This window comes from Macaca nemestrina, chromosome 10 (genome assembly GCF_043159975.1).
Source record: "Macaca nemestrina isolate mMacNem1 chromosome 10, mMacNem.hap1, whole genome shotgun sequence".
Taxonomy (NCBI): Eukaryota; Metazoa; Chordata; class Mammalia; order Primates; family Cercopithecidae; genus Macaca; species Macaca nemestrina.
This window is the reverse complement of record NC_092134.1, coordinates 12112217-12135623: the sequence shown is the minus strand read 5'-3', so window position 1 is coordinate 12135623 and position 23407 is coordinate 12112217. Positions and strand designations below refer to the sequence as shown.

At 48.5% G+C, this 23407-nt stretch overlaps 1 protein-coding gene across 2 annotated transcripts; it reads right to left on the bottom strand.

The window, feature by feature from the left end:
- Positions 1-787: 787 nt before the first annotated feature.
- LOC105494617 (2'-5'-oligoadenylate synthetase like) lies at positions 788-21575 on the bottom strand. 2 transcript variants are annotated; one of them, XM_071070958.1, is made up of 6 exons: positions 21087-21575; positions 15309-15591; positions 13324-13499; positions 9401-9642; positions 5802-5949; positions 788-856 (listed from the first exon to the last, which is right to left on the bottom strand). In XM_071070958.1, exons 1-6 carry the CDS (start codon positions 21282-21284, stop codon positions 803-805), a joined length of 1101 nt encoding a protein of 366 aa, XP_070927059.1. In that variant the 5' UTR covers positions 21285-21575; the 3' UTR covers positions 788-802. The 2 variants fall into 2 exon arrangements, with proteins under 2 accessions (XP_070927059.1, XP_011761492.2); XM_011763190.3 differs by lacking the exon at positions 788-856 and adding an exon at positions 937-2879.
- Between the last annotated feature and the right edge of the window lie 1832 nt (positions 21576-23407).

Genomic DNA, 23407 nt, shown 5'->3' with positions numbered 1-23407 from the left:
CTAATTTTTTTGTATTTTTAGTAGAGACGGGGTTTCACCATGTTAGCCAGGATGGTCTCAATCTCCTGACCTCATGGTCCACCCGCCTCGGCCTCCCAAAGTGCTGGGATTACAGGCGTGAGCCACTGCGCCTGGCCTGAGGAACTTGTTGAGATAATTTCTGTGACAGGCATTTGTTAGGGTTTGACATAAGTGACTCCATTTTGATACTGATAACTTCCAAAAAGTCCTCACTCCCAAGGTGATGGTATTAGGAGGTGGGACCTTTGGGAAGTAATTAGTGAAAGGGTCTCGTATTGGTTTGAACCCTGAGAGTGTGCCAACACACAACACGAGGCAGTGTGGGGCAACACACTCTTTTAATGAGCACCTGTGTGCAGGTGGGCTGAGGCTTAAAATGGCGTCTGCACTACATGAGGACGGGGCAGGGGTTTTAGAGTCTCCTGTAAACAGGAAGTGTCTCAGTCTGACGTGACTGCTACGCAGTACCCGGACGGCCTCTCTCTCTGTCCTCAGGGGGTACGTGTCTTCCAGCCAGCTCTCTTCCTGCTTCTGATGTCTTGCTGATGCATGCTGCTGGCACAAGTGGCCTTGTGCTTTGGGACTGAACCCGAGGAGGGAGGAGTTGTTCATTCTCTTAAGCTTTCAGGCCCCAGGGAGAATCTTTCAATTACGTAATGGGGCCTGAGCCCTCATGAACTGGATCAAGGCCCTCATAAAAGAGACCTCAGAGACACCTTTGCTCCTTCCACCATGTGAAGACTCAGTGAGAAGCTGCCATCTACAAATCAGGAAAAGGCCCTCACCAGACACCAAATCTGCCACCATCTTGACTTGGACTTCCCAGCCTCCAGAGCTGTAAGAAATAAATGCTTATTGTTTATGAGCCATCCAGCGTATGGTATTTTGTTTTAGCAGCCCAAGTGGACTAAGACTTTGAATTTTTCATTCTTTTTTTTATTTTAAACAAGAATTTTCCCACCACCTACAAAGTGGGCTGTGCTGGGCATTATGAAGGACACAAAGCTGGGGATTGGAACACCCTGTCTACCTCCTGGAAAGGAGGCACTTTTACTGTCCCTGAAGGCAGAGGTGGGAAATACACAGATTATGATTGCTAAATTGACCAGAGGCTGTTGATAACCAATTGAAATGTGCATTTTCTATGCTATGGTAGGTGAGTAGCCCACCAGAAAGCTAGGCAAAACGGGAGGGCGAAAGGAAACATTTTATTGCTTGGAGTAAACCTGATCACATGACATCTTTTGATAATAAAGATGCTATCATTTTCCTACACTTTCCCGACTATTATGTACTGTTTGTGTATGGGTTTTAGGAGTTGAGGTGATTTTTTTTACACTGTATCATCCTCAGTCTCCCATTCTTTGTCTCTTTTTGCCTCAGTTTCCCCAGTCCTTATTTCTTAGAGTTGAGAAGCTCAAATGATCAAGCAATAACCATTAGGACAGCATTAGGCCCTGTGGAAATAAAGAGCACCCAAATGAGAACTAACAAAGGCTATTTATTCTCAACTTGCTGTAGCAAAGGAACCAGCCACCATCTCTTGCTTTTGACAGAGATTTAAAGACAGGCAGGAAAATGGGAAGGCTTCAGGGGTACCCTGATTGAGGCTGTTGGTATGGGGAAGTTGGAAGTGCACTGACCAGAAGCAGGGCTAACCATGTGATTGGTCTGGGGAGCTTATTTGGGTTTCTTGGGTTGGTCATAAATAGGAAGCAGGATGGGAGTGGGGGCAGGGGGCGGGGAATTAGAGAAGCTGCCAGTTGTTGCCCTGATGGTTTGGGGTTGATTGCTAAAGAAGGTTGTGGGTCAGAGTTCTGTCGTTGTACGTCATGTGGCCACTGTCTATTTGTATATTTAGTCTCTCACACCCCTCCTCTTCCTCCTCCTGGCAGGGCTGGGATAATTCTTTTTTTAAACAGATTTACTTATTTTTATGTTTTAGTTTTTAGACACAGGGTCTTGCTCTGCTGCCTGGGCAGGAGTGTAGTGGCGTGATCATAGCTCACTGCAGCTTCAACCTCCTGGCTCAAGCGATTCTTCTGCCTCAGCTTCTCGAGTACCTGAGACTACAAACGTGCACGACCACACCCAGTGAATTATTTTTTATTTTGTAGAGATGGGGTCTGCCTATGATACCCAGGCTGGTCTTGAATTCCTTGGCTCAAGCGCTCCTCCCACCTTAGCCCCCCAAAGTTCTGGGAGTACAAGTGTGAGCTACCACGTCCGGCCTGGGATAACTCATTATAAAGCTGGTGAGACCTGGGACCTTCCCAGTAGACAATGGGACAGAGTGACTGACAGGATGAGTTCTGGAGTAGATGGCAGAAATGTACACAGAAGTTTCCCAGAGAAAACTAACTGGATGGAAACAGAGCCTCTCCCTCTTTCTTCTTAGAGAGGATGAGAGTGTCACTGTCTTGGATGCCGTAGCTCCCCAGACCCAACCAGTCCTGCAGGACTTGGCCTTGGAATTCTAGCTGCTGCTGCTTCTTAGGAAGCCCCTGCTGGTCTTCAATCTGCTGCTTCAGACCCAGGACGAAGCTGTTGGGATCGATGGCATAGGCGTGGCTCCCACCATCAGGATTCTTCACGAAGACCTGGATCTCGGGGGGGATGGTCTCCAGCAGATAGATGTGAGTGTGGGAGAAGATCCCATGTTGGGCTAAGGAGCATCTGCTGCTGAGAAGCTTCCTCTCACTGCCAGGAACCTGAAAGGACAGACGCCGCAGGCCAGAGTAGCCCCTCGTCCTCCGGATTTTCTCTTTAACTTTCCTTATGGGCTCATAAGGGTTCACAATGAGGTTGAAATCTGGGTAACCCCTCTGCTCCACTGTCACATGGATGTCTCGTGCCCTCTGGAAGGGAGAGGGAGAAGGAGAGGTGTTAAGTCCACACTTCTCTGTCTGATGTGCAAATGTTCCCTTCATCTGTCCTTATCTTTGCAATAGTAGCAGCAGCAGCAGCAGCAAATGTGTAGGGAGTGGTAAGCACCTTCCAGGCTGTATACTGAGCACCTTCCATACCCTTAACGCATTTTTTTCTCAGAGCATCTCTATTAGTTGGTGGGTTCTACGGTTATCCCCATGCTATTGATGAGGAAACTGTCTGAGCAGGGTTAAATAATTTGCTGAACACCAATCACATAGGTTGTAATGAGTAGAGCAGATATGTGAAGTGAGGTCAGTCAGACTCCAGAGTCTGTGTTCTCATCACCTCCAGAGGCTACGCTCCAGGGCCTGAGAGCCCCAGGTGGCTGGAGAGCACCTGGAAAATGCTGGAGAGGGTCAGGCCTTTAGCTGATTCTTTCCAGAAGAAATATAAGCCTTGGCCGGGTGCAGTGGCTCACACCTGTATTCCCAGCACTTCGGGAGGCTGAGGAGGGCAGATCACTTGAGGTCAGGAGTTTGAGACCAGCCTGGTCAACATGGCAAAACCCATCTCTACCAAAAAATGCAAAAATTAGCCGGGTGTGGTGGCGTATGCTTGTTGTCCCAGCTACTCAGAAGGCTGAAGTGGGAGAATCTCTTGAACCCAGGAGGTGGAGGTTGCAGTAAGCTGAGATCGTGCCACTGCACTCCAGCCTGGGCAACAGAGGGAGACTCTGTCTCAAAAGAAAAGAAAGAAAGAAAGAAAGAAAGAAATATAAGCCTAGCATTGTCAAGTTTTCTGATTTGTCAAGATAAACAATCTTTGCACAATGTTTTCTGTGTTTGTTTTGTGTTTTGAGACAGGGCCTTGCTCTGTCACCCCAGGCTGCAGTGTGCAGTGGTGCAATCTTAACTCACTGCAGCCTTGACCTTCCAAGCTCAAGTAATCCTCCCACCTCAGCCTCCTGAGTAGCTAGGACCACAGATGTGTGCCACCATATCTGGCTAAGTTGTTTTTTTTTTTTCTTTTTTTTGAGACAGAGTCTCACTCTGTTGCCAGGCTGGAGTGCAGTGGCATGATCTTGCTCACTGCAACCTCCACCTCCCAGGTTCAAGTGATTCTCCTGCCTCAGCCTCCCTAGTAGCTGGGACTACAGGCACATGCCACCACACCCAGATAATTTTTTGTATTTTTAGTAGAGATGAGGTTTTACCATGTTGGCCAGGATGGTTTTGGTCTCTTGACCTCGTGATCTGCCCGCCTCGGCCTCCCAACGTGCTGGGATTACAGGCGTGAGCCACCGCACCTGGCCAAGTTTTGTATTTTTGGTAGAGATGGGGTTTCACCATGTTGCCTAGGTTGGTCTTGAACTCTTGGGCTCAAGGGATCCACCCACCTCGGCCTCCCAGAGTGCTGTGATTACAGGTGTGAGCCACCGCCCCCAGTCTACAATGGTTTTTATATTCAGGAAAAATCCAGAGGCGTATATTTTCCAGCCCATGAGTGGGCCTCCTCATTTGGCCAGTGGGTTCCCCGTTTATACTCTCTGTACCTTACTGGAGCCTCTGATTCTGCTTCTTCCTTCTGCTCTAAGCAGGTCAGTCTCCTGTTCCTGTACACATCTTGCTCATCCCAGCCTCCCATGCTTTGCCCCCACCATCCTTTATCCTCTGTTCTGAGCATCTGTATCCCCCCCTGGCCTTTAGGGCTCATTTCGACCCCTAACTTTTTAAAGGAATTTTCTCTGGTGACTTTAGTTAGCATTTATTCTGCTTCCAGACCCCCAGAGCCTCTGGTTCTGCTGCCTCTTAGCAGAATGATCTTAGTTAATTAACCTCTCTGAGCCTCAGTTTTCTCTTCTGTAAAATGGCAATAATAGTAATGATGATGACAATAATAAAGATAGTGATAATATTCGACCTTCTTACTTTACAGAATTGCCCGTTAGGATCAACTGAGACAGACCTTGGACAAGAGCTTTGCAAACTAGAAAGTGTGATGTTAATAAAATAGATTTTTGTGATCTCTGCCTATACCATAGGTTTGGCATCACATAATAATATGACTTAGTATTTTTCTTTTTTTGCTTTGTTTTCAGAGTATCTTGTCTTCTCTGGTAATTCTAGCAGTTTTGTGTAAGTTTGTTTCATGGACTTGCTTCCTAACGACATAGGGTGAGTTCTTTGAGAGGGAGGGTCTTGTCTTTTTTTTCTTTTTTCTTTTTTTTGAGACAGAGTTTCCCTCTTGTTGTCCAGGCTGGAGTGCAATGGCACGATCTCAGCTCACTGCAGCCGCTGGCTCCTGGGTTCAAGCGATTCGCCTGCCTCAGCCTCCGGAGTAGCAGGGATTACAGGCACCCGCCACCATGGCCGGCTAATTTTGTATTTTTTTAGTAGAGATGGGTTTTTTCCATGTTGGCCAGGCTGGTCTTGAACTCCTGACCTCATGATCCACCTGCCTTGGCCTCCCAAAGTGCTGGGATTACAGGCGTGAACCACCGCGCCTGGCCAAACTTCGGGGTAATGCCTTATTTCTGTGCCTGTGTTGTCCCCCAGCCCCCACCCCCTACCCCATCCCCGAGCACAGCAGTGGCACAGAATGGCTGATTGAGCTGATTTGGCTGGACCCAACTCATACAAAGAATGATCAGGAACACGGAACTGATTCTCCAGTAGGTTATGGGGAAAAGAAAGGAAAGGAGAACAAGAATTTGAAGGTAAGAAACCCGAGGCTCTGAGAACCAAAGAATTTGTCCAAGTTCACAGAGCCCGTGGGTGGTGCAGCTGGCCCTTTAAACAGTGACTCTGAAGTTCTGTTCTCCATCAGCACAGAACTGAATGAGTAAATACTGAGTAGTTGTCTATCATTCTGAGCTTCAAGCCCTTGACAGCCCAGAGAGGAGCCGTTACCTTCACGTTCCAGCTGGTGACGGGGTTCTCCCTGTTGTCATAGCAACAGACACGTTTCAGGCACTGGCAGGCCCTCTGAGCGACGATGTCCCATCTGTACCCTTCTGCCACGTTGTGGGTGGGGTCAGCAGGATCCAGGATGATGGGCCTGTAACACAGGAAAAGGGTGCCCAGGTTTGTAATGGTTTGGAAGCCTTCAAACCAGAAAAAAACCTTCTCAGCAATTGTTTAGTCCAGCCACTGAGCATCGTGATGTCCACATCCTGGAGATGTTCAGGAGGGTCCCAAAACACCGCAGGATGGAGACAATGCTATTTCCAAGAATTCCTATCTGGCCAGGTGCCGTGGCTCACGCCTGTAATCCCAGCACTTTAGGAGGCCGATGCGGGAGGATGGCTTGAGGTCAGGAGCTTGAGAACAGCCTGGCCAACGTGGTGAAACCCTGTCTCTACTAAAAATACAAAAAGTTAGCCAGGTGTGGTGGCGCGTGCCTGTCATCCCAGTTACTCGGGAGGCTGAAGCAGGAGAATTGCTTGAACCTAGGAGGTGGAGGTTGCAGTGAGCCAAGATCGCGCCACCACCCTCCAGCAGCCTGGGAGACCAAGTGAGACTGTTTCCAAAAAAAAAAAAAAAAAAGATTTCCTCTTTGGGAGAGCGCCTTAGGTGTTTGCAAGGAATTTGGGGGTAGAATGAGGCCCCAAGAGGCATGATAGAGGAATAACAGATGCCCATTCAGGCAGGGGGCCCTTTACGTTCGGTGTAGGCTTTGCAAGTTTAAGGTTAGAGCTGCTGAATTGCTTTGGATAATAGAAACACCACCGCCACCAACTACTGACATTTATGGAAGAACAAGGCTAAATCCTATGCAAATTAACCTATTTTAATCCTTACAGCAATTCTGTAAGGTAGGGACTGTTATTTTTATTGTTGTGATTGTCCTAGTTTTACAGATCTCCTTAAGTTCTTTTATTTGTTTTGTTTTTTTGGTTTTTTTTGAGAGAGGGTCTCGCTCTGTCACCCAGGCTGGAGTGCAGTGGTGCAATCTCAGCTCACTGCAACTTCCGCCTCCCGGGTTCAGCCAGTTCTCTGCCTCAGCCTCCCGAGTAGCTGGGATTACAGGCACCTGCCACCATGCCCAGCTAATTTTTGTATTTTTAGTAGAGATGGGGTTTAACCATCTTGGCCAGGCTGGTCTTGAACTCCTGACCTCATGATCCACCTGCCTCGGCCTTCCAAAGTGTTCGGATTCCAGGCGTGAGCCACCGTGCCCCGCCTAGATCTCCCTGAGTTCTTACAGCCAGTAGATGGGGCTCTTACCCGTCTACCTCCTCAACAGAGCACAGGTTGGGCTGCCCCCAAGAGTCTCTCCTTTCTATAAATATTGAATAAATATTTTAAAGAATATTGGCTTGAAGGGGATCTTGGGCTTGCTTATTAACTTGGGGTGACTGCAAGTCCATGATTAAGACCAGCTCTTTGAACGGGGTGCAGTGGCTCATGCCTGTAATCCCAGCACTTTGGGGGGCCGAGGTGCTCAGATCACTTGACGTCAGGAGTTCAAGACCAGCCTGGACAACATGGTGAAACTCCATCTCTACTAAAAATACAAAAATTAGCAGGGCATGGTGGTGGGCACCTGTAGTCTCAGTTACTTGGGTGGCTGAGGTGGGAGGATAGCTTGAATCCAGGAGGTCGTGGTTGCAGTGAGCCAAGATCGTGCCACTGAACTCCAGCCTAGGTGACAGAGCAAGATTCCATCTAAAAAAAAAAAAAAAACCCAACAACAACAACAAAAAAAACCCAGCACTTTATACTCTGGGGCTTGGGAGGGAGCTGCGACTTTATCTGTGTAATAGAATGTGACACAGGCTACTGGAATGAACTGGACTTTGGGCTCCAGGCTGGCTCCTCCCAACACTGACTGTTCCCTAAAACAGTCCTGCCTGAAAGTGCCAGGCTGTCCCATGGGATGGGGTCACTGATCTAAAGTGGCTCATTCTGTTGGTTGGCAGGTGGCCCAACACACGGGGTCTGTGTCCTGTGACCAGTAATCAGACTGGTTCCCTCTGGGGTTTGGATATGGGGAGGATGGAGGTCCCTTATACATGGGAGGCAGAGGGGAGCAGGACAGGTGTGGAGAGAGAAGCAGAGGCTGAGGGGAAAAGTGCTGTGGTTCATGAGAGAGAGTGACAGAGAGAGGGAGTCTCAGGTCCTGATGCTTTTTCGATTTTTCTGGGCATGGTTATAATAAATCCTCTTTTCATGAGCGGACCTGGCTTTTCTTCCTTACAAAAGAGACCCAATACTATATAACAGAACATGAAACATTGTGATATTGCTCACACAGGCCCAGAGCTTCTAACATAGGGAATTGTCTAGGTTGGGCTTCCCCTGAAGCATATCCCCACGTAAGGATTTGGCTGATTTGGAAAGTGATCCCAGGAAGCACGAATAAGGGAGTGAGACAGAGAAGGGAAGGCAGACAACAAAGGGTGGGTATTGAAGTAATTACTACTGTGGTCAACTGGAGGCGATCTTTGGGAAAGAGTATGGAATAGGGCCTAGTGTGGTGGCTCACGCCTGTAATCCCTGCATTTTGGGAGGCCAAGGTGGGTGCATCACCTGAGGTCAGGAGTTTGAGACCAGCCTGGCCAACATGGCAAAGCACTGTCTCTACAAAAATACAAAAATTAGCCGGGTGTGGGTGGTGGGCACCTGTAATCCCAGCTACTCAGAAGCCTGAGGGAGGGGAATCCCTCAAACCCAGGAGGTGGAGGTTGCAGTGTACAGAGGTTGCAGTGAACGGAGATTGAGCCACTGCACTCTACCCTGGGTGACAGAGCAAGACTCTGTCTCAAAAAAAAAAAAAAAAGAAAGAAAGAAAAAAAAAAGCGTATGGAATGAGACCCAGATTCCTTCTATCTTTGGGGTGAGGGAGCTGTGGTATTTATCCACCAACTCCCACCGGATCTGGTGAAGGGCTGTTCTCAGAGTGGGTCTGCTGGCAAAGGGATGGAGGTGCCGACAGTTGGAAGTGAAACCAACCTTCCCTAGAATGGTAAAGGCCAAGGGGATATGAATGGGATGCTGAAGCACACGCTCCAATATAAGCATTTACTCAGCATCTGCCAGATGCTAGATATTGTGGATCCTTAACACAGATCTTTTCCAACCCTTGCATCAATCCTGTATCGTATGTTCCAATTTATTCCTGCTTATGGATAAGGGATTGAGGCTCATAGCAGTAGGAAAATGGCTGAGCTGGGATTTAAACTTGAGTCTCCAAGATTCTTTCCATTTTCCCATGCTAGCACCTACAGAGCACTGAAATGGTCTTCAGAGAGCAAGAGGGCCAAGCTAAGGTGGAGGGTGGCTTAGGAAACAAGGAACAGGCTTATACCCGCCCCATGGCCCCCTAATGGCTTTGATAAGCCACCAACTTGAGATGCCAGCTGTGTTGGTGTGGGAGGTCAATGCTCAACTATGGTGGCAGCCTTACTGCTTAATACAGCCAGTCCATAAAATTCTATACCACGTTACACTAGCTCCTCTCTCTTTTTTTTTCTGTGAGATTTGGTGGGCAAACAGTGGTCCAGTACCTCTCTTTTTTGAGCTGTTGTCTGACACAATCCTCAATGATTGCATTCTGGAGTGTGTAGTACTTGGTCCAGTAGATACAGATAACGTCATACTCCCGGAGCAGGTCCATCACAGTGGTGAAGCCTTTGTCCAACATGAAATTCTCATCTTCTTCAGTACCCATTTCCCAGGCATAGATGGTTAGAAGTTCGAGAGCATAGAGAGGGGGCAGATTGGCCCTGGGGGACCTGGCTTTCACATACTGTTGAAAGAGATGGGAAGACAGAGAGAGAGAGAGACCCTAAGATTCTGTGTAAGGATGGCGTTGGACCAGAAGCTGAGAAATCCAAGTTCTAGTCCTGGCTCTGCTGCCTACTGGCTGTGTGACCTTGGCCACATCACATTCCATCTGTGGACATAGGTTTCACCATTTTAGAATTAAAGGGCTGAGTTGGTCCATTGGGCTTCAATATGTGCTTGACAGATGTAACTCCTGGAATGAATTTATGAACAGGTGCGAGCAGGCTGTGCTCGGTCACAAGCATCCTAGCCTAACCAGTCCCATTTAAATCTATTGTAATGTATTCAGCTTCTGAGAAATGTTTCTTTAAAGAAAGGAAAGGTTTCCTTAGATAGAGGAAAAAATGGTAATAGTTGAGATTCTGTTTGAAGATTGGGGTTGCCTCTCTAGCACACATTCTTTCCCTCCCCATTGCATACTAGCCATGATGTTTGGAAGGGGTTGACCCCCACCCGCAGCTCCAGGATGGACCCTGACTGGCACAGGCCTATCAGCATAAACCTTTCCCCCTTGCAAATGATTGGTTCAAGAGAAGGCATGCGATCTAAGTTGGCTCAACTAGAGTAAAGCCTAGTTCTTTTGTTCAGTGGTTGAAAGAAGAGAAGTCCTCCCATGTGTGAATATGAGGGAAGGAACAGTTGTGGCCACTTTGCCACCAAGAGGGAAACAAGCCAAAGGACCAAGTTGGCATATAGAGGAATGAGAAGCTGAGAGAATGCCAGAGAAACAGAGCCAGTGCCCTCTCCAGTGCCTGAAGCTCCCTGCTCCACGCCCCCCCCACCCGCCGACTGTTTAGGGGTTTTCATACATGAGCTGATAATTCTCTTTATTGTTTAAGCTAGTTTGAGTTGGTTTTTGTATTTTTCTCTTACTTGCAAAAGAAAGCATCTTAACTGATACTGGTCACTTCCTGTGTTAAGAATTTCACTGAGGCCAGGCGCAGTGGCTCATGTCTGTAATCCCAGCATTCTGGGAGGCCAAGGCGGGTGGATCACTTGAGGCCAGGAGTTAGAGACCAGCCTGGACAACATGGTGAAACCCTGTCTCTACTAAAAATACAAAAATTAGCCAGGCATGGTGGCAGGTGCCTGTAATCCCAGCTACTTGGGAGGTTGAGGTGGGAGAACTGCTTGAACCTGGGAGGAGGAGGTTGCAGTGAACCAAGATTACGCCACTGCACTGCAGCCTGGGCAAGAGTGAGACCTTGTCTCAAAAAAAAAAAAAAACCAAAATGAAGAAGAATCTCACTGATAACATTGATACTTAGCCAGAAAGTGAAAATTTTGGTCAAATATTGAGTAGTTTGATATGTGGAAGTAAAATGGACATATTTTCCTATGGCCATCATATATGAATATTAGATCACATCCCAAGGTCAGAGGAAAAAAACTATAACACTTTGGCCTTGAGACAAACACAGAATCATCTCGTATAATTCTCATCTCCCAAATAAATGAAACTTTAGGCCTTTCCTACAAGTCACTGACTTACTAACAGAAAAACTTTATCCCTGACTTTAGAAATTCAATTTTGAATTAAAATTTATTTGTAAGGCCAGGTGCAGTGGCTCACGCCTGTAATCCCAGCACTTTGGGAGGCCAAGGTGGGCGGACCACGAGGTCAGGAGACCGAGACCATCCTGGCTAACACGGTGAAACCCCGTCTCTACTAAAAATACAAAAAACTAGCCGGGCGTGATGGTGGGTGCCTGTAGTCCCAGCTACTCGGGAGGCTGAAGCAGGAGAATGATGTGAACCCGGGAGGCGGAGCTTGCTGTGAGCCAAGATCGTGCCACTGCACTCCAGCCTGGGCGACAGAGCAAGACTCCGTCTCAAAAATATAAATAAATAAATAAATAAATAAATTAATTAATTTATAAGTTAATTTGTTTTGTAACTTTTTGTGAATTCATACTTAACACTCAAATTTGTAAACCATAACTAATAACATTATAATTTTGTTAGAAATTTAAACCATGGTAATATAACTTATTTTCTCCAATACTAGTGAAATGTTATATTCTTAAAACTTAGATGATATATAAAATGTAGGATGCCTGTAATCAGTAAGATGTAAGCCTTAGTGAATGGATAAAAACATTACCCAGCTCAACTTACTTCACCTCCTGGCTCAAGTGATCCTTCCGCCTCAGCCTCTCAAGCAGCTGGGACTACAGGAACCCACCACCACCCCCAGCTAATTTTTTAATGTTTGTATTTTTTGTAGAGACGGGGGTTTCACCATGTTGCTCAGGCTGGTCTTGAACCCTTGGGCTCAAGTGATCCTCCTACCTCAGCCTCCTAAAGTGCTGAAATTACAGGTGTGAGCTACCACATTTGGCCAGTAATTGTTTTTTCTTTAAATCCCTATTACATTTTATTTTTATTTTATTTTATTTTTATTTTTATTGTTTTGAGACAGAGTCTCGCTCTCTTGCCCAGCTTGGAGTGCAGTGGCATGATCTCGGCTCACTGCAAGCTCTGCCTTGCGGGTTCACACCATTCTCCTGCCTCAGCCTCCCAAGTAGCTGGGACTACAGGTGCCCGCCACCATGCCTGGCTAATTTTTTGTATTTTTAGTAGAGATAGCGTTTCACCGTGTTAGCCAGGATGGTCTCGATCTCCTGACCTCGTGATCTGCCCGCCTCAGCCTCTCAAAGTGCTGGGATTACAGGCATGAGCCATCATGCCTGGCCTATTTTATTTTTATTGGATCAAATCTTTCCTTCTGCTGTCTGATTCCCTTGTAACTTCTCTGCAAGTTTTATATAATAAATGATTTTTGTCTCTGAGTTCTGTTTTGTAGTTGGAGTTTCCATTGATTATCTTGGGGGCAGATCTTGTTTCCAAAACTGACTGAACTGCTGCCTGAGAAACGTCCCTGAGGGCTGTTTACACTCACACATGCCCTCTTTTCGACTCTTGGGGTGGAATTAAAAAAATCCTTCCTCTTGTTGGGCCCTAACATGCTGTGATTAATGGCCACGGTACCTGGCGAAGTTGACATCTGCCAGTCCTAGACTGTAATTGAAGGGTAACAAGAACTTGTGGGGTGGGTGTGGTGGCTTGTGCCTGTAATCCCAGCTCTTTGGGAGGCCAGAGTGGGAGGATCGCTTGAGACCATTTCAAAACCAGGCTGGTCAACATAGTGAGACCCTGTCTCTACAAAAGAAATATAAAAAAATTAGCCAGGCATGGTTGTGTGTGCCTGTAGTCCCAGTTACATAGGAGGCTAAGGTGGGAGGACCGCTTGAGCCAGGGAGGTCTTGATCCAGGGAGGTGGAGGCTACAGTGAGTGGTGATCGCACCACCGCACTCCAGCCTGGACAACAAAGCAAGACCCTGTCTCAATAAATGAATAAATAAAAATAAAATAAAATAAAAAGAACGAGTTTACTGAAATACTGTAGAGTACCTATTTTTCTCCTTCCTTCTGTTTCTTTCTCCTCTTCCTCCTCCTCTCTTCCTTTTCCACCTTCTTCACTGACGGTTTCACTTTACATTTCAAAAGACTAGCATTCTCTCCCTCTCTACCTGCTTCCATTTCCCCTGGGTGCAGTTTCCTGAGATGAAAATCAGGCCCTGTCTTTCCTCCCCACCCTCCTCCCTCTCCTTGCCCCCACCATCCTGGCAGCCCCCTCACCTGCTGGTACCAGTGTTTCACCAGGCGCAGGAGGCTCTTCAGCTTAGTTGGCCGATGTTTCACGAAATTTCTCTGCAGCTCGCTGAAGGATGGGGAGAAATTTCCAGGACCACCACAGGCCTTGATCAGGCTCACATAGATCTCAGGGGGTGGCTGGGAGTTGGGAAGAGAAGGCCCTGAGGAGTGAGGGAGCAAAGGGAGAGATTGGGGATTGAGGAAGCCGGAGGGTGGTAAGTAGTATTTTGGGGAGAGCCTGCTTATACATTGGAGTTATCCCTCCAGGGACACTTGAGACCTCGTATCTACAGAAACCAAAGGTTTGCCTTGTCTAACTGTCCTTTTTGTGAAATTCTTACTCTCGAGAACCAACATTGGGCTTTCCATGCATCAGGCCCCTCCTATTGTCCTCCCTGAATGTCCTCAATGTCCTTCATTTTCTTTAACGTCTGTTTTGGATCTCTTTCAACACTCATAGGGAGGCCGGGCGCAGTGGCTCATGACTGTAATCCCAGCATTTTGGGAGGCTGAGGTGGGCAGATCACCTGAGGTTAGGAGTTTGAAATCAGCCTGGCCAAGATGGCGAAACCGCATCTCTACTAAAAATACAAAAATTAGCTGGGCATGGCATGGTGGTGGGCACCTGTAATCCCAGCTACTTGGGAGGCTGAGGCTGGAGAATTGCTTGAACCCTGGAGGCGGAGGCTGCAGTGAGCCGAGATCGCGCCACTGCACTCCAGCCTGGGCGACAGAGCGAGACTCCGTCTCAAAAAAAACCAAAAACTCATAGGGAGAACCAGTTCCATGGTACACATCACTGAGACATCCCAGCACTCTCTTCCTTGCTAAAATCAGATCCTGTCTCTTACACCTTCTCCCAAGAGCAACTCCGCGCAGCCGGCCACTGCAGCTGATGGGAGTTAGCACATGAGATGAAACCTCTAGGGTCTGGGCTTGCAGCACATAGGTTTTACCTCAAACACCTAGGACTCTGCCCGAGGACAAACAACAGGGCCAGTGAGTTAGTGCTCCCGAAGCAGCCCCCAACCAGTGACGGCTGGGAAGCTGGTGAGTAAGCGCTCCAGCCTCCCACTTGGGATCCCGCGGAGGCACATTCCGTAACGTGACTGCGAGTTCTCCCAGGACGTGAAGCTGAGGGTGGTGACTTGCCCACGGATGCATGTTGTATTGAATTCTTGCCTTTCCCATCTCAATTCCATACTTCCCTACCAGTGCTTCCTGGGATGAACACCCAAATAAACTGCTTGTCCTCACATCCATGTCTTAGGATCTGCTTCTAGAAAACGCAGTGACAGACCCCCCCCCCCCCACTTTTAGCTCCTTCCCCTCACTGGGTGTCAGAGCCCCCTGAATGTTCTTTCCCCAGAAAGTCACTTCCTGAGCACTCTTTCTGTGGTTATCCAGGCCACCGTTTACATCATTTGCAATCATTTTTTTTTTTTTTTTTTTTGTGACAGAGTCTTGCTTTGTCGACCAGGCTGGAGTGCAGTGGCTCAATCTTGGCTCACTGCAACCTCCACCTCCAGGGTTCAAGTGATTCTCTGCCTCAGCCTCCTGAGTAGCTGGGATTACAGGCAACCACCACCACACCCAGCTAATTTTTTTTTATTTTTAGTACAGATGGGGTTTCACCATCTTGGCGAGGCTGGTCTTGAACTCCTGACCTTGTGATCCACCTGCCTTGGCCTCCCAAGGTGCTGGGATTACAAGCGTGAGCCACCACGCCCAGCCTGCAATCATGTATTTATCTCTGCAATTCTTTGGTCAATTTCTGTATTTCAAGTAAGCGACATGATAGCCAGAGTTGGGTTAATCCTGTGCACTGCAATAACCCAGCCCTGAGCATAGGACACAGATGGAATGAATAAATGTGGGTGTGTGCACATGGCCATGAGTAAAGGTGAGACACTGGGAAGTCTCCTGGGGTGGGCAAGTGTGTGAGTTGGGTGGGCTTCCCCTCCCCTTACCCAGGGCTCTGTAGGCAGGCACGATGGTGACCGTGATGGGCTCCGCAGTCCCCCTGGTCTGGATGGTGAGGACAAGAGCACTGGGGACTCTCTGCTCCACCCTCAGGTCCTCGAGCCCGAGGGCCAGCAGGTCCTGGCTTTGCCACATGGTTTTCTGTATCAGCCTCAGAACTTCTTGGTGGTGCTTAGCTACCTCCTGGAAGCTGTGGAAACAGCTCAGAAACGCCACCAGCTCCACCTCTCTGGTGCTCCTGAGAACCGTGCCATTCCCGAAGGAGCCCACCTGCAGAACACAGAGCCGTCACCCTGAGGCCCACTGCCATGTGCCAGGCAACCCCTGCAGCACTTCACATGCACGGTCTCACTGAATGCTCACCACCCGCTGAGGGATGGGTAGTGGGTGGTACTGATACCCACACTTTACAGGTGAGAAAACTGAGATGTCTGGAGGATCTCGAGACATGGGATCGAGAAATGGGGCAGCCTGAAAAAGATCTTGACTCTTCCCTGTTTCTTAGCTGGGTAAATGTTCTGACTCCTAAGACCTTCATCTGTAAAATGAAAGCAATGGTGGAACATGAGTCACCGGGCCACTGGGAGGATCAGATGAAATAATGTATACCAAGGGTTTGGTGGGGTGCCTGGCACACAGGAAGTCAGCAATAGGTTTCTCTTTCTCCTCATTAGTCATTTGTCCTGGGTCTTGCAGTTTGCAGCCCTCAGAGCCCAGTCTTTTTTTTTTTTTTTTTTGAGACAGGGTTTTACTCCCATTGCCCAGGTTGGACTGCAGTGGTGCGATCTTGGCTCAAGCGATCCTCCTACCTCAGTCTCCCAAGTAGCTAAGACTACAGGCATGTGCCACCATGCCTGGCTAATTTTTGTGTTTTTTTGTAGAGATAGGATTTTGCCATATTGCCCAGGCTGGTCTCGAACTCCTGGACTCAAGCGATTTGCCCCCTTGGATGCCCCAAATGCCCAGCTTCTTATCTACTACACTGCATTGCTTCTGAGACCCAGTCTTCTTATCCACAGAGTAAGGCCAACTCCAGAGGAATGGTAGCATCTACTCCTATAGGGTTGTTTGAGGATCCTGGGGGTGGTGGTGGGGCTGAATAATTTCATGACATTATAAAGCAAGGAGCAAGTTTGCCTGGTGGATTTATGAGCCACAGGCTGTGAAATGGGGCAGCCTGAAAAAGATCTTTACTCTTCTCTGTTTCCTAGATGGATAAACATTCTGACTTCTAAGACCTTCATCTGTAAAATGAAAGTAATGGTGGAACAAGAGTCACTGGGCTACTGGGAGGATCAGATGAAATAATGTATGTCAAGCGTTTGGTGGGGTGCCTGGCACACAGGAAGTCAGCAATACGTTTCTCTTTCTCCTCATTATCCAGCTGACTTAGACAATCCCTTCTGCTGCCGGGGTGTCAGTTTTCCCCCTTAGTAACAGAAGGAGGTTGAGAAGGGATTTTTTGATGTTTTGAGATTCTAGATGAGCTCTCCAGGCCCTGTTGCCTCTGGTATGCAAAGCCCCACAACTCTCTGGCCGCCTCTCCCGCTCATTCCGTGTCTGCAGGCGGAATTGCTACGGAGGCACCAGACCCCCAGTGGGCTACTTTTCCTGGTGGATGGAGTCACTGCACATGAATCAGATTCTAGCTGTTGCTGGATGACATAACATGCCCTGTGTGACATGAGCACGGAAGCTGGATGACATGAGCACGCCCTGTGTCCGGCACCCCTGAGAGCCCTGTGTACATATTATCCCTTTTAATCTTTACTTCCCAGCCAGGCACTGTGGCTCACACCTGTAATCCCAGCACTTTGGGAGGCCAAATTGGGCAGATCATGAGGTCAGGAGTTCGAGACCAGCCTGGCCAACATGGTAAAACCCCGTCTCTACTAAAAATACAAAAATTAGCCAGGTGTGGTGGTGTGTGCCTATAATCCAACCTACTGGGGAGGCTGAGGCAGGAGAATCACTTGAACCCAGGAGGCAGAGGATGTGGTGAGCTGAGATCTCGCTACTGCACTCCAGCCTGGGTGACACAGTGAGACTCCATCTAAACCACTCCCCCCCAAAAAAAACCCTTCACTTCCTGTATTGAGGTGGGTACTAGGAGAATTATTTCCAATTGTACAGATGAGAAGACTGAGGCAATGGGGAGCTTGCCATGGTCTCCCAGCCAGGAGGCAGCAGAGTTAGAGAAAGAGCCAGAACTCAAGTAGTGCGTGGTTCTTCTGCCTCTTTCTTCCTCGTGACCCAAGGCTGTGAGCCAGTCCCTGCTTCCAAGGGATCACAGGCATTCAGACCCAGCACCTCCACCCCCTGGGAGAGGGCTGGAGATGGCACCCTGTGTGTGAATGAAGGACACGTTCCCCCCAAAGGCCAGTCTAGATTTCCCTTTCTTTTTGAGACAAGGTCTTGGTCTGTTGCCCAGGCTGGAGTGCAATGGCACGATCTTCACTCACTGAAGCCTCGACCTCCTGGGCTTAAGCAATCCTCCCACCTCAGCCTCCCGAGTAGCTGGAACTACAGGCATGCACCACCACGCCCAGCTAATTTTTTATACATTTTTTGCAGAGTCGGGGGTCTCACATTTTGCCCAGGCTGGTCTCGAATTCCTGGGCTCAAGCAGTCCTCCCACCTTGGCCTCCCAAAGTGCTGGGATTACAGGAGTGAGCCACTGTGCCTGGCCTAGACTTCCCACTGCCTTTCCCACTGGTGAGATCCAGGCAGAGAGAAAAGAACACATCCAGAACATGCTTCCTGATTTGCTTTGGTTTTAAACGTATTTAAGCACAATTCATTTGAAGACAAGCATTCCCTTATGTGGACCAGCTCCACTCACTAGATTTTCAGAGGGTGGGGAAAGGGAGGGTTTAGACTCGAAATAAGATATATTATTCCTCATTAGTCACGGCTCTCTGGGGATTGCTACCATTTAGTTATTTCAAGAGGAGAAGTGGCTATGATGTGCAGGAAGAATTTGAGGCTTGGGTAAATAGCATTTCCTGCCGTAAAAACTCACTCTTGGCTGGGTGCAGTGGTTCACACCTGTAATCCCAGCATTTGGGGAGGCTGAGTTGGGTGGATCACTTGAGGTCAGGAGTTCGAGACCAGCCTGGTCAACATGGTGAAACCCCATCTCTACTAAAAATACAAAGATTAGCCAGGCGTGGTGGCGTGCACACACACAAAAATAAACTTATTCTTGTAGCATCCTCCTCTTACCAGACGTTCCTTATTCCCTCCACTTTGTTCTCAAGGTTGTTGGGGAGGGGGTGGTCTGGGAGGGTCTGCCAGAGTCAAACATGAGTCCCAGGCCCAGAAGAAAGCTTGGCAAGAATTCTAATGATGCTTCTGTTTGTGAGCATTGATCATGCATGAATCATTGAGTCTGCATTGCCCCACTGGCTTGGTGAAGGAGAAATGATGATGCCCCAGTCACAGATGAGAAGATTGTGGGTTTGAGAAATAAGAGTGGGAAGGTCAAAGCCACACAGCTGGTAAGGGAGGAAGTGAAGAGTCTGTCTAGTATCAAAATTTGTGGTTTCTCACTTATAAATTGTATAGCCTCAGGCTTCATATGCTGGGGATAGGTGCAAAGAACGGATAGGGGCCCAGGGCTTCTAGATCCCTCTGTGAGTTGGTTGCCTCTAGAGAGAGAACTTGAGCACTGGGCTGGGAGTCAGGGGTCCTAATTCTAGTATTGCCTTTGCCACCAACTCGCTGTGTGACCTTGGGATATCTCTCCCCTCTCTGTGCCCCAGTTTACTTAATTATTTAAGTGAGTCATTGGTTACACTGTCTGATTCTCCAAAGCCTTTCTAGCTCTGACCCTCTTGAATTTTGATCTTAACTAGCACAGGAGGTGGCATGAAACAGCTGGAGGAAGGGCTTGGGGAAAAATCTCAGTGAGGGGGGCTTGGGTTCCTTGAGTCAAGTTCAAATCCTAGCTTCAACACTGTGTGACCTTGGACAAGTCATCTCACCTCTCTGAGCCTCCATTAAAAAATCATTTTAGTCCGGGCGCAGTGGCTCAATCCCAGCACTTTGGGAGGCCAAGGAGGGTGGATCACGAGGTCAGGTGATCAAGACCATCCTAGCCAATACGGTAAAACCCCATCTCTACGAAAACACAAAAAATAAGCCAGGTGTGGTGGTAGGCATGTGTCGTCCCAGCTACTTGGGAGACTGAGGCAAGGAAATCGCCTGAACCCGGGAGGCGGAGGTTGCAGTGAGCTAAGATTGTGCCACTGCACTCCAGCCTGGCGACAGAGCAAAACTTAATCTCAAAAAAAAAAAAAAAAGGGCCGGGCGCGGTGGCTCAAGCCTGTAATCCCAGCACTTTGGGAGGCCGAGACGGGTGGATCACGAGGTCAGGAGATCGAGACCATCCTGGCTAACACGGTGAAACCCCGTCTCTACTAAAAATACAAAAAACTAGCCGGGCGAGGTGGCGGGCGCCTGTAGTCCCAGCTACTCGGGAGGCTGAGGCAGGAGAATGGCGTAAACCCAGGAGGCGGAGCTTGCAGTGAGCTGAGATTCGGCCACTGCACTCCAGCCCGGGCGACACAGCAAGACTCCATCTCAAAAAAAAAAAAAAAAAGAAAAGAAAAAGAAAAAAAATCATTTTATTGGACGGCCAGACATGGTGGCTCACATCTGTAATTCCAGCACTTTGGGAGGCCAAGGTGGGCATATTCTTTTTTTTTTTTTTTTTTTTTTTTGAGACGGAGTCTCGCGCTGTTGCCCAGGCTGGAGTGCAGTGGCCGGATCTCAGCTCACTGCAAGCTCCGCCTCCCGGGTTTACACCATTCTCCTGAGGTGAGCATATTCTTGATCCCAGGAGTTCGAGACCAGCATGGGCAACATTGGTGAAACCCTGTCTCTACAAAAAATACAAAAATTAGCTGGGCATGGTGGTGCATGCCTGTAATCCCAAGCTACTTAGGAGGCTAAGGATCACCTGAGCCCAGGGAGATCGAAGCTACAGTGAGCGGTGATTGTGCCACTGCACTCCAGCCTGGGTGACAGAGCGAGACTCTGTCTCTAAAAAAAAAAAAAAAGTCATTTTATTATAAAAAAGTTAAAACATATAGAAAAGTAGAAAGATGATACAACTAACATTCATATATCCAACTAGTTGATTCAACAAGTCTAAATTCCTGCTACATTTGCTTAATGTAAGCCACGTTAAAGTAAATTACAGGCACCAAGGAACGTTGTCCCTAAAATACTCTGGTGTTCATGTCCAAACAAAAGAGAACATTCTCCCTGATAACCACAAGACTACTGTTACACCTAACAAAATCAACAATGATTTCCTATATCACACATATATATATATAGTATCTGATATCTAGGCCATATGGAAATTTCCCAGTTGTCCCCAAACTGTATTTTACAGATGGTTCATTCACACCAGGATCCAACCACGGACCTTGCGTTGTATTGGTTCTGAGCCTCCATTTTGCTAATCTGTAAACTGGGAAAAGAATAGCACCTATCTCACAGGGTGCAAGAATTAGAGATAGTGTATGTTAAGAGGTTAGGCTAGCGAGCCCCCAGATGTGAACTATTATTACTAGAGTCATTCTGCTTCAGGCAGTGGTGCAGTGGGGCGTAGACAGCGAGGTGGGATGGGGTATTCTGCGACGTCATCAGCATGGGTTAGGGATAAGGAGGACAGGGGTCCCCAGCATCTTCAGGGACGTGGACTCTGATACTGGGTTTTGTCCTGTGTGGGGGCTGGAGGACCCCAGTCTTACCTTGATTACCTTCAGCACCTGCACATCCTGGTCCAGCCCACGCTTTCCCTGGAAATGCTCCTGCCTCAGAAACTCCTCCACGGTCCGCACAGCATCTAGAACCTCCTCCTTCCACTCCCGGTGGGGCTGCAGCCACTGAGCCACGAAGGAGTCCAGCCTGGAGGCTGGCGTGCTGTACAGTTCCTGCAGCAGTGCCATCTCTGTCCCGAGAGTACCACTGCTGGGCAAATATATAGCCGGGCAGATATATAGCCAGGCACCTACCTAGCTCCCTGGCACACACCTCCTTTTTTAAGGCAGCTCCTCCTCAACTGCCCTCCGGTGCTCTATGGGATGAAGCTCCTAGCAGAGAGGAAACTAGGTGTGATGGGCTGACTCCAGGTCCCCCTTCTTGGAGACCCCCTTGCTGCAGTAGGGGCACAGGAGGACGCTGGGCTGAGGCTGGAATGTCTGGGGCCACCTTAACAGGTTGGCCGTCTAGTCAGTCTCTCTGCTGTCAGTTTCGATTCTCAATTTTTAGAGTTCCCTTTTATGATGTTTGGAAACTGAAATTGGATAGTGTTTGACCCCAGAGGCGGCAACTTGCCCAGTAGGTTAGAGTTGGATAGTGGTTAGCCAATTCAGCTACTTAAATCTGTCTAAGGAAATTGAGGCTTGGGAACGGAAGGGACTCACTCACGTTCAGGTGATGGAGTGAGAATCTGGAGCCCAAGATAACAGACTGGGAATTCTAGCTACCCTGTGCCAGACTCCAGCCTCTCTGGCCCTCACACTCACTATTCATAGAGTGAGTTTTTTGCTGTTTTTTTTATTTTTTATTTATTTATTTTGACAGGGTCTTGCTCTGTTGCCCAGGCTGGAGTGCAGTGGTGCGATCTCAGCTCGCTGCAACCTCTGCCTCACGGGTTCAAGTGATTCTCCTGCCTCAGCCTCCCGAGTAGCTGGGACTACAGACATGTGCCACCACGCCCGGCTAATTTTTTTTGTATTTTTAGTAGAGACAGGTTCTCACCACGTTGGTCAGGCTGGTCTCAAACTCCTGACCTCAAATGATCTGCTCACCTCGGCCTCCCACAGCGCTGGGATTACAGCGTGAGCCACCGTGCCCGGCCCATAGCGTGGGTTTAACAGGTATTACGATTCACGCACTGAACCAAGAAGTTCATGCATTGAGCCAGGAAGACAAAATAAGACGAGGTTCCTGTTCCAAGGGGGCTCCCCGAACGGCGGGGGAGACATGGAAAAAAGAGACTTCAAAAGTCCAGTGCGATGTATGTTAAGTAGGAAGAAAGCATGAAAATTTGGTGGGAAGCCAGCAGATGAGTTTCGTTTGGTGTTAGCAGACACCTGCTCGAGAAGAATCTTAAAGACCAGGGATCTGGGCCGGGCATGATGGCTCATGCCTGTAGTCCCAGCACTTTGGGAGGCCAAGGTGAGAGGATCACTTGAGGCCAGGAGTTCAAGACCAGCCTGGGCAACATAGCTGGGCAACGTAGCCAACTCTGAATAACACTAAGTGCTTAGTCCTGGGCCCTTCTCTCTTCTTGCTCCAGACTTACTCCCTTGGTGATTTCAACGTGTTTAAATGTTTTTACTCTGGCAACTCCCACATGTCAATTTTAATTTTATTTATTTGTTTATGTTTGAGACGGAGTCTCACTCTGTCGCCCAGGCTGAAGTGCAGGGACACGATCTCAGCTCACTGCAACCTCTGCCTCCTGGGTTCAGGCAATGCTTGTGCCTCAGTCTCCTGAGGAGCTGGGATTACAGGAGCCCGCCACTGCGCCTGGCTAATTTTTGTGTTTTTAGTAGAGACAGGGTTTCACCATGTTGCCCAGGCTGGTCTTGAACTCCTGACCTCAAGTGATCTGCCCTCGTCGGCCCCCCAAAGTGCTGGGATTACAGGCGTGAGCCACCGCACCCAGTGACTTTCACATTTGTATCTTAAATCCATACCTCTTCCCTGAAATCCAGACTCATGTATCCAACTCCCCACTCCACGTCGGCTTTGAATTCTGGTCTGCCCTTTGCCACACTCATAACTTCTCTGCTGCTGTGGTTAGGATGACTGCAAAGGCAAGAGCAGATGTAGGGAGATGGTCAGGACACTGCACAGTGGTGCAGCTGAGAGGCAGTGGTGGCCTGGAGCAGTCGCTACAAAAATAATTTAAAAAAATAGCTAGGTGTGGTGTTGTGCACCTGTAGCCCCAGCTACTTGGGAGGCTGAGGTGGGACGACCACTTGAGTCTAGGAGTTCAGGCTACAGTGAATTATCATGGCGCCACCAAACTCTAGCCTGGGTGACAGCATGAGACTCTGTC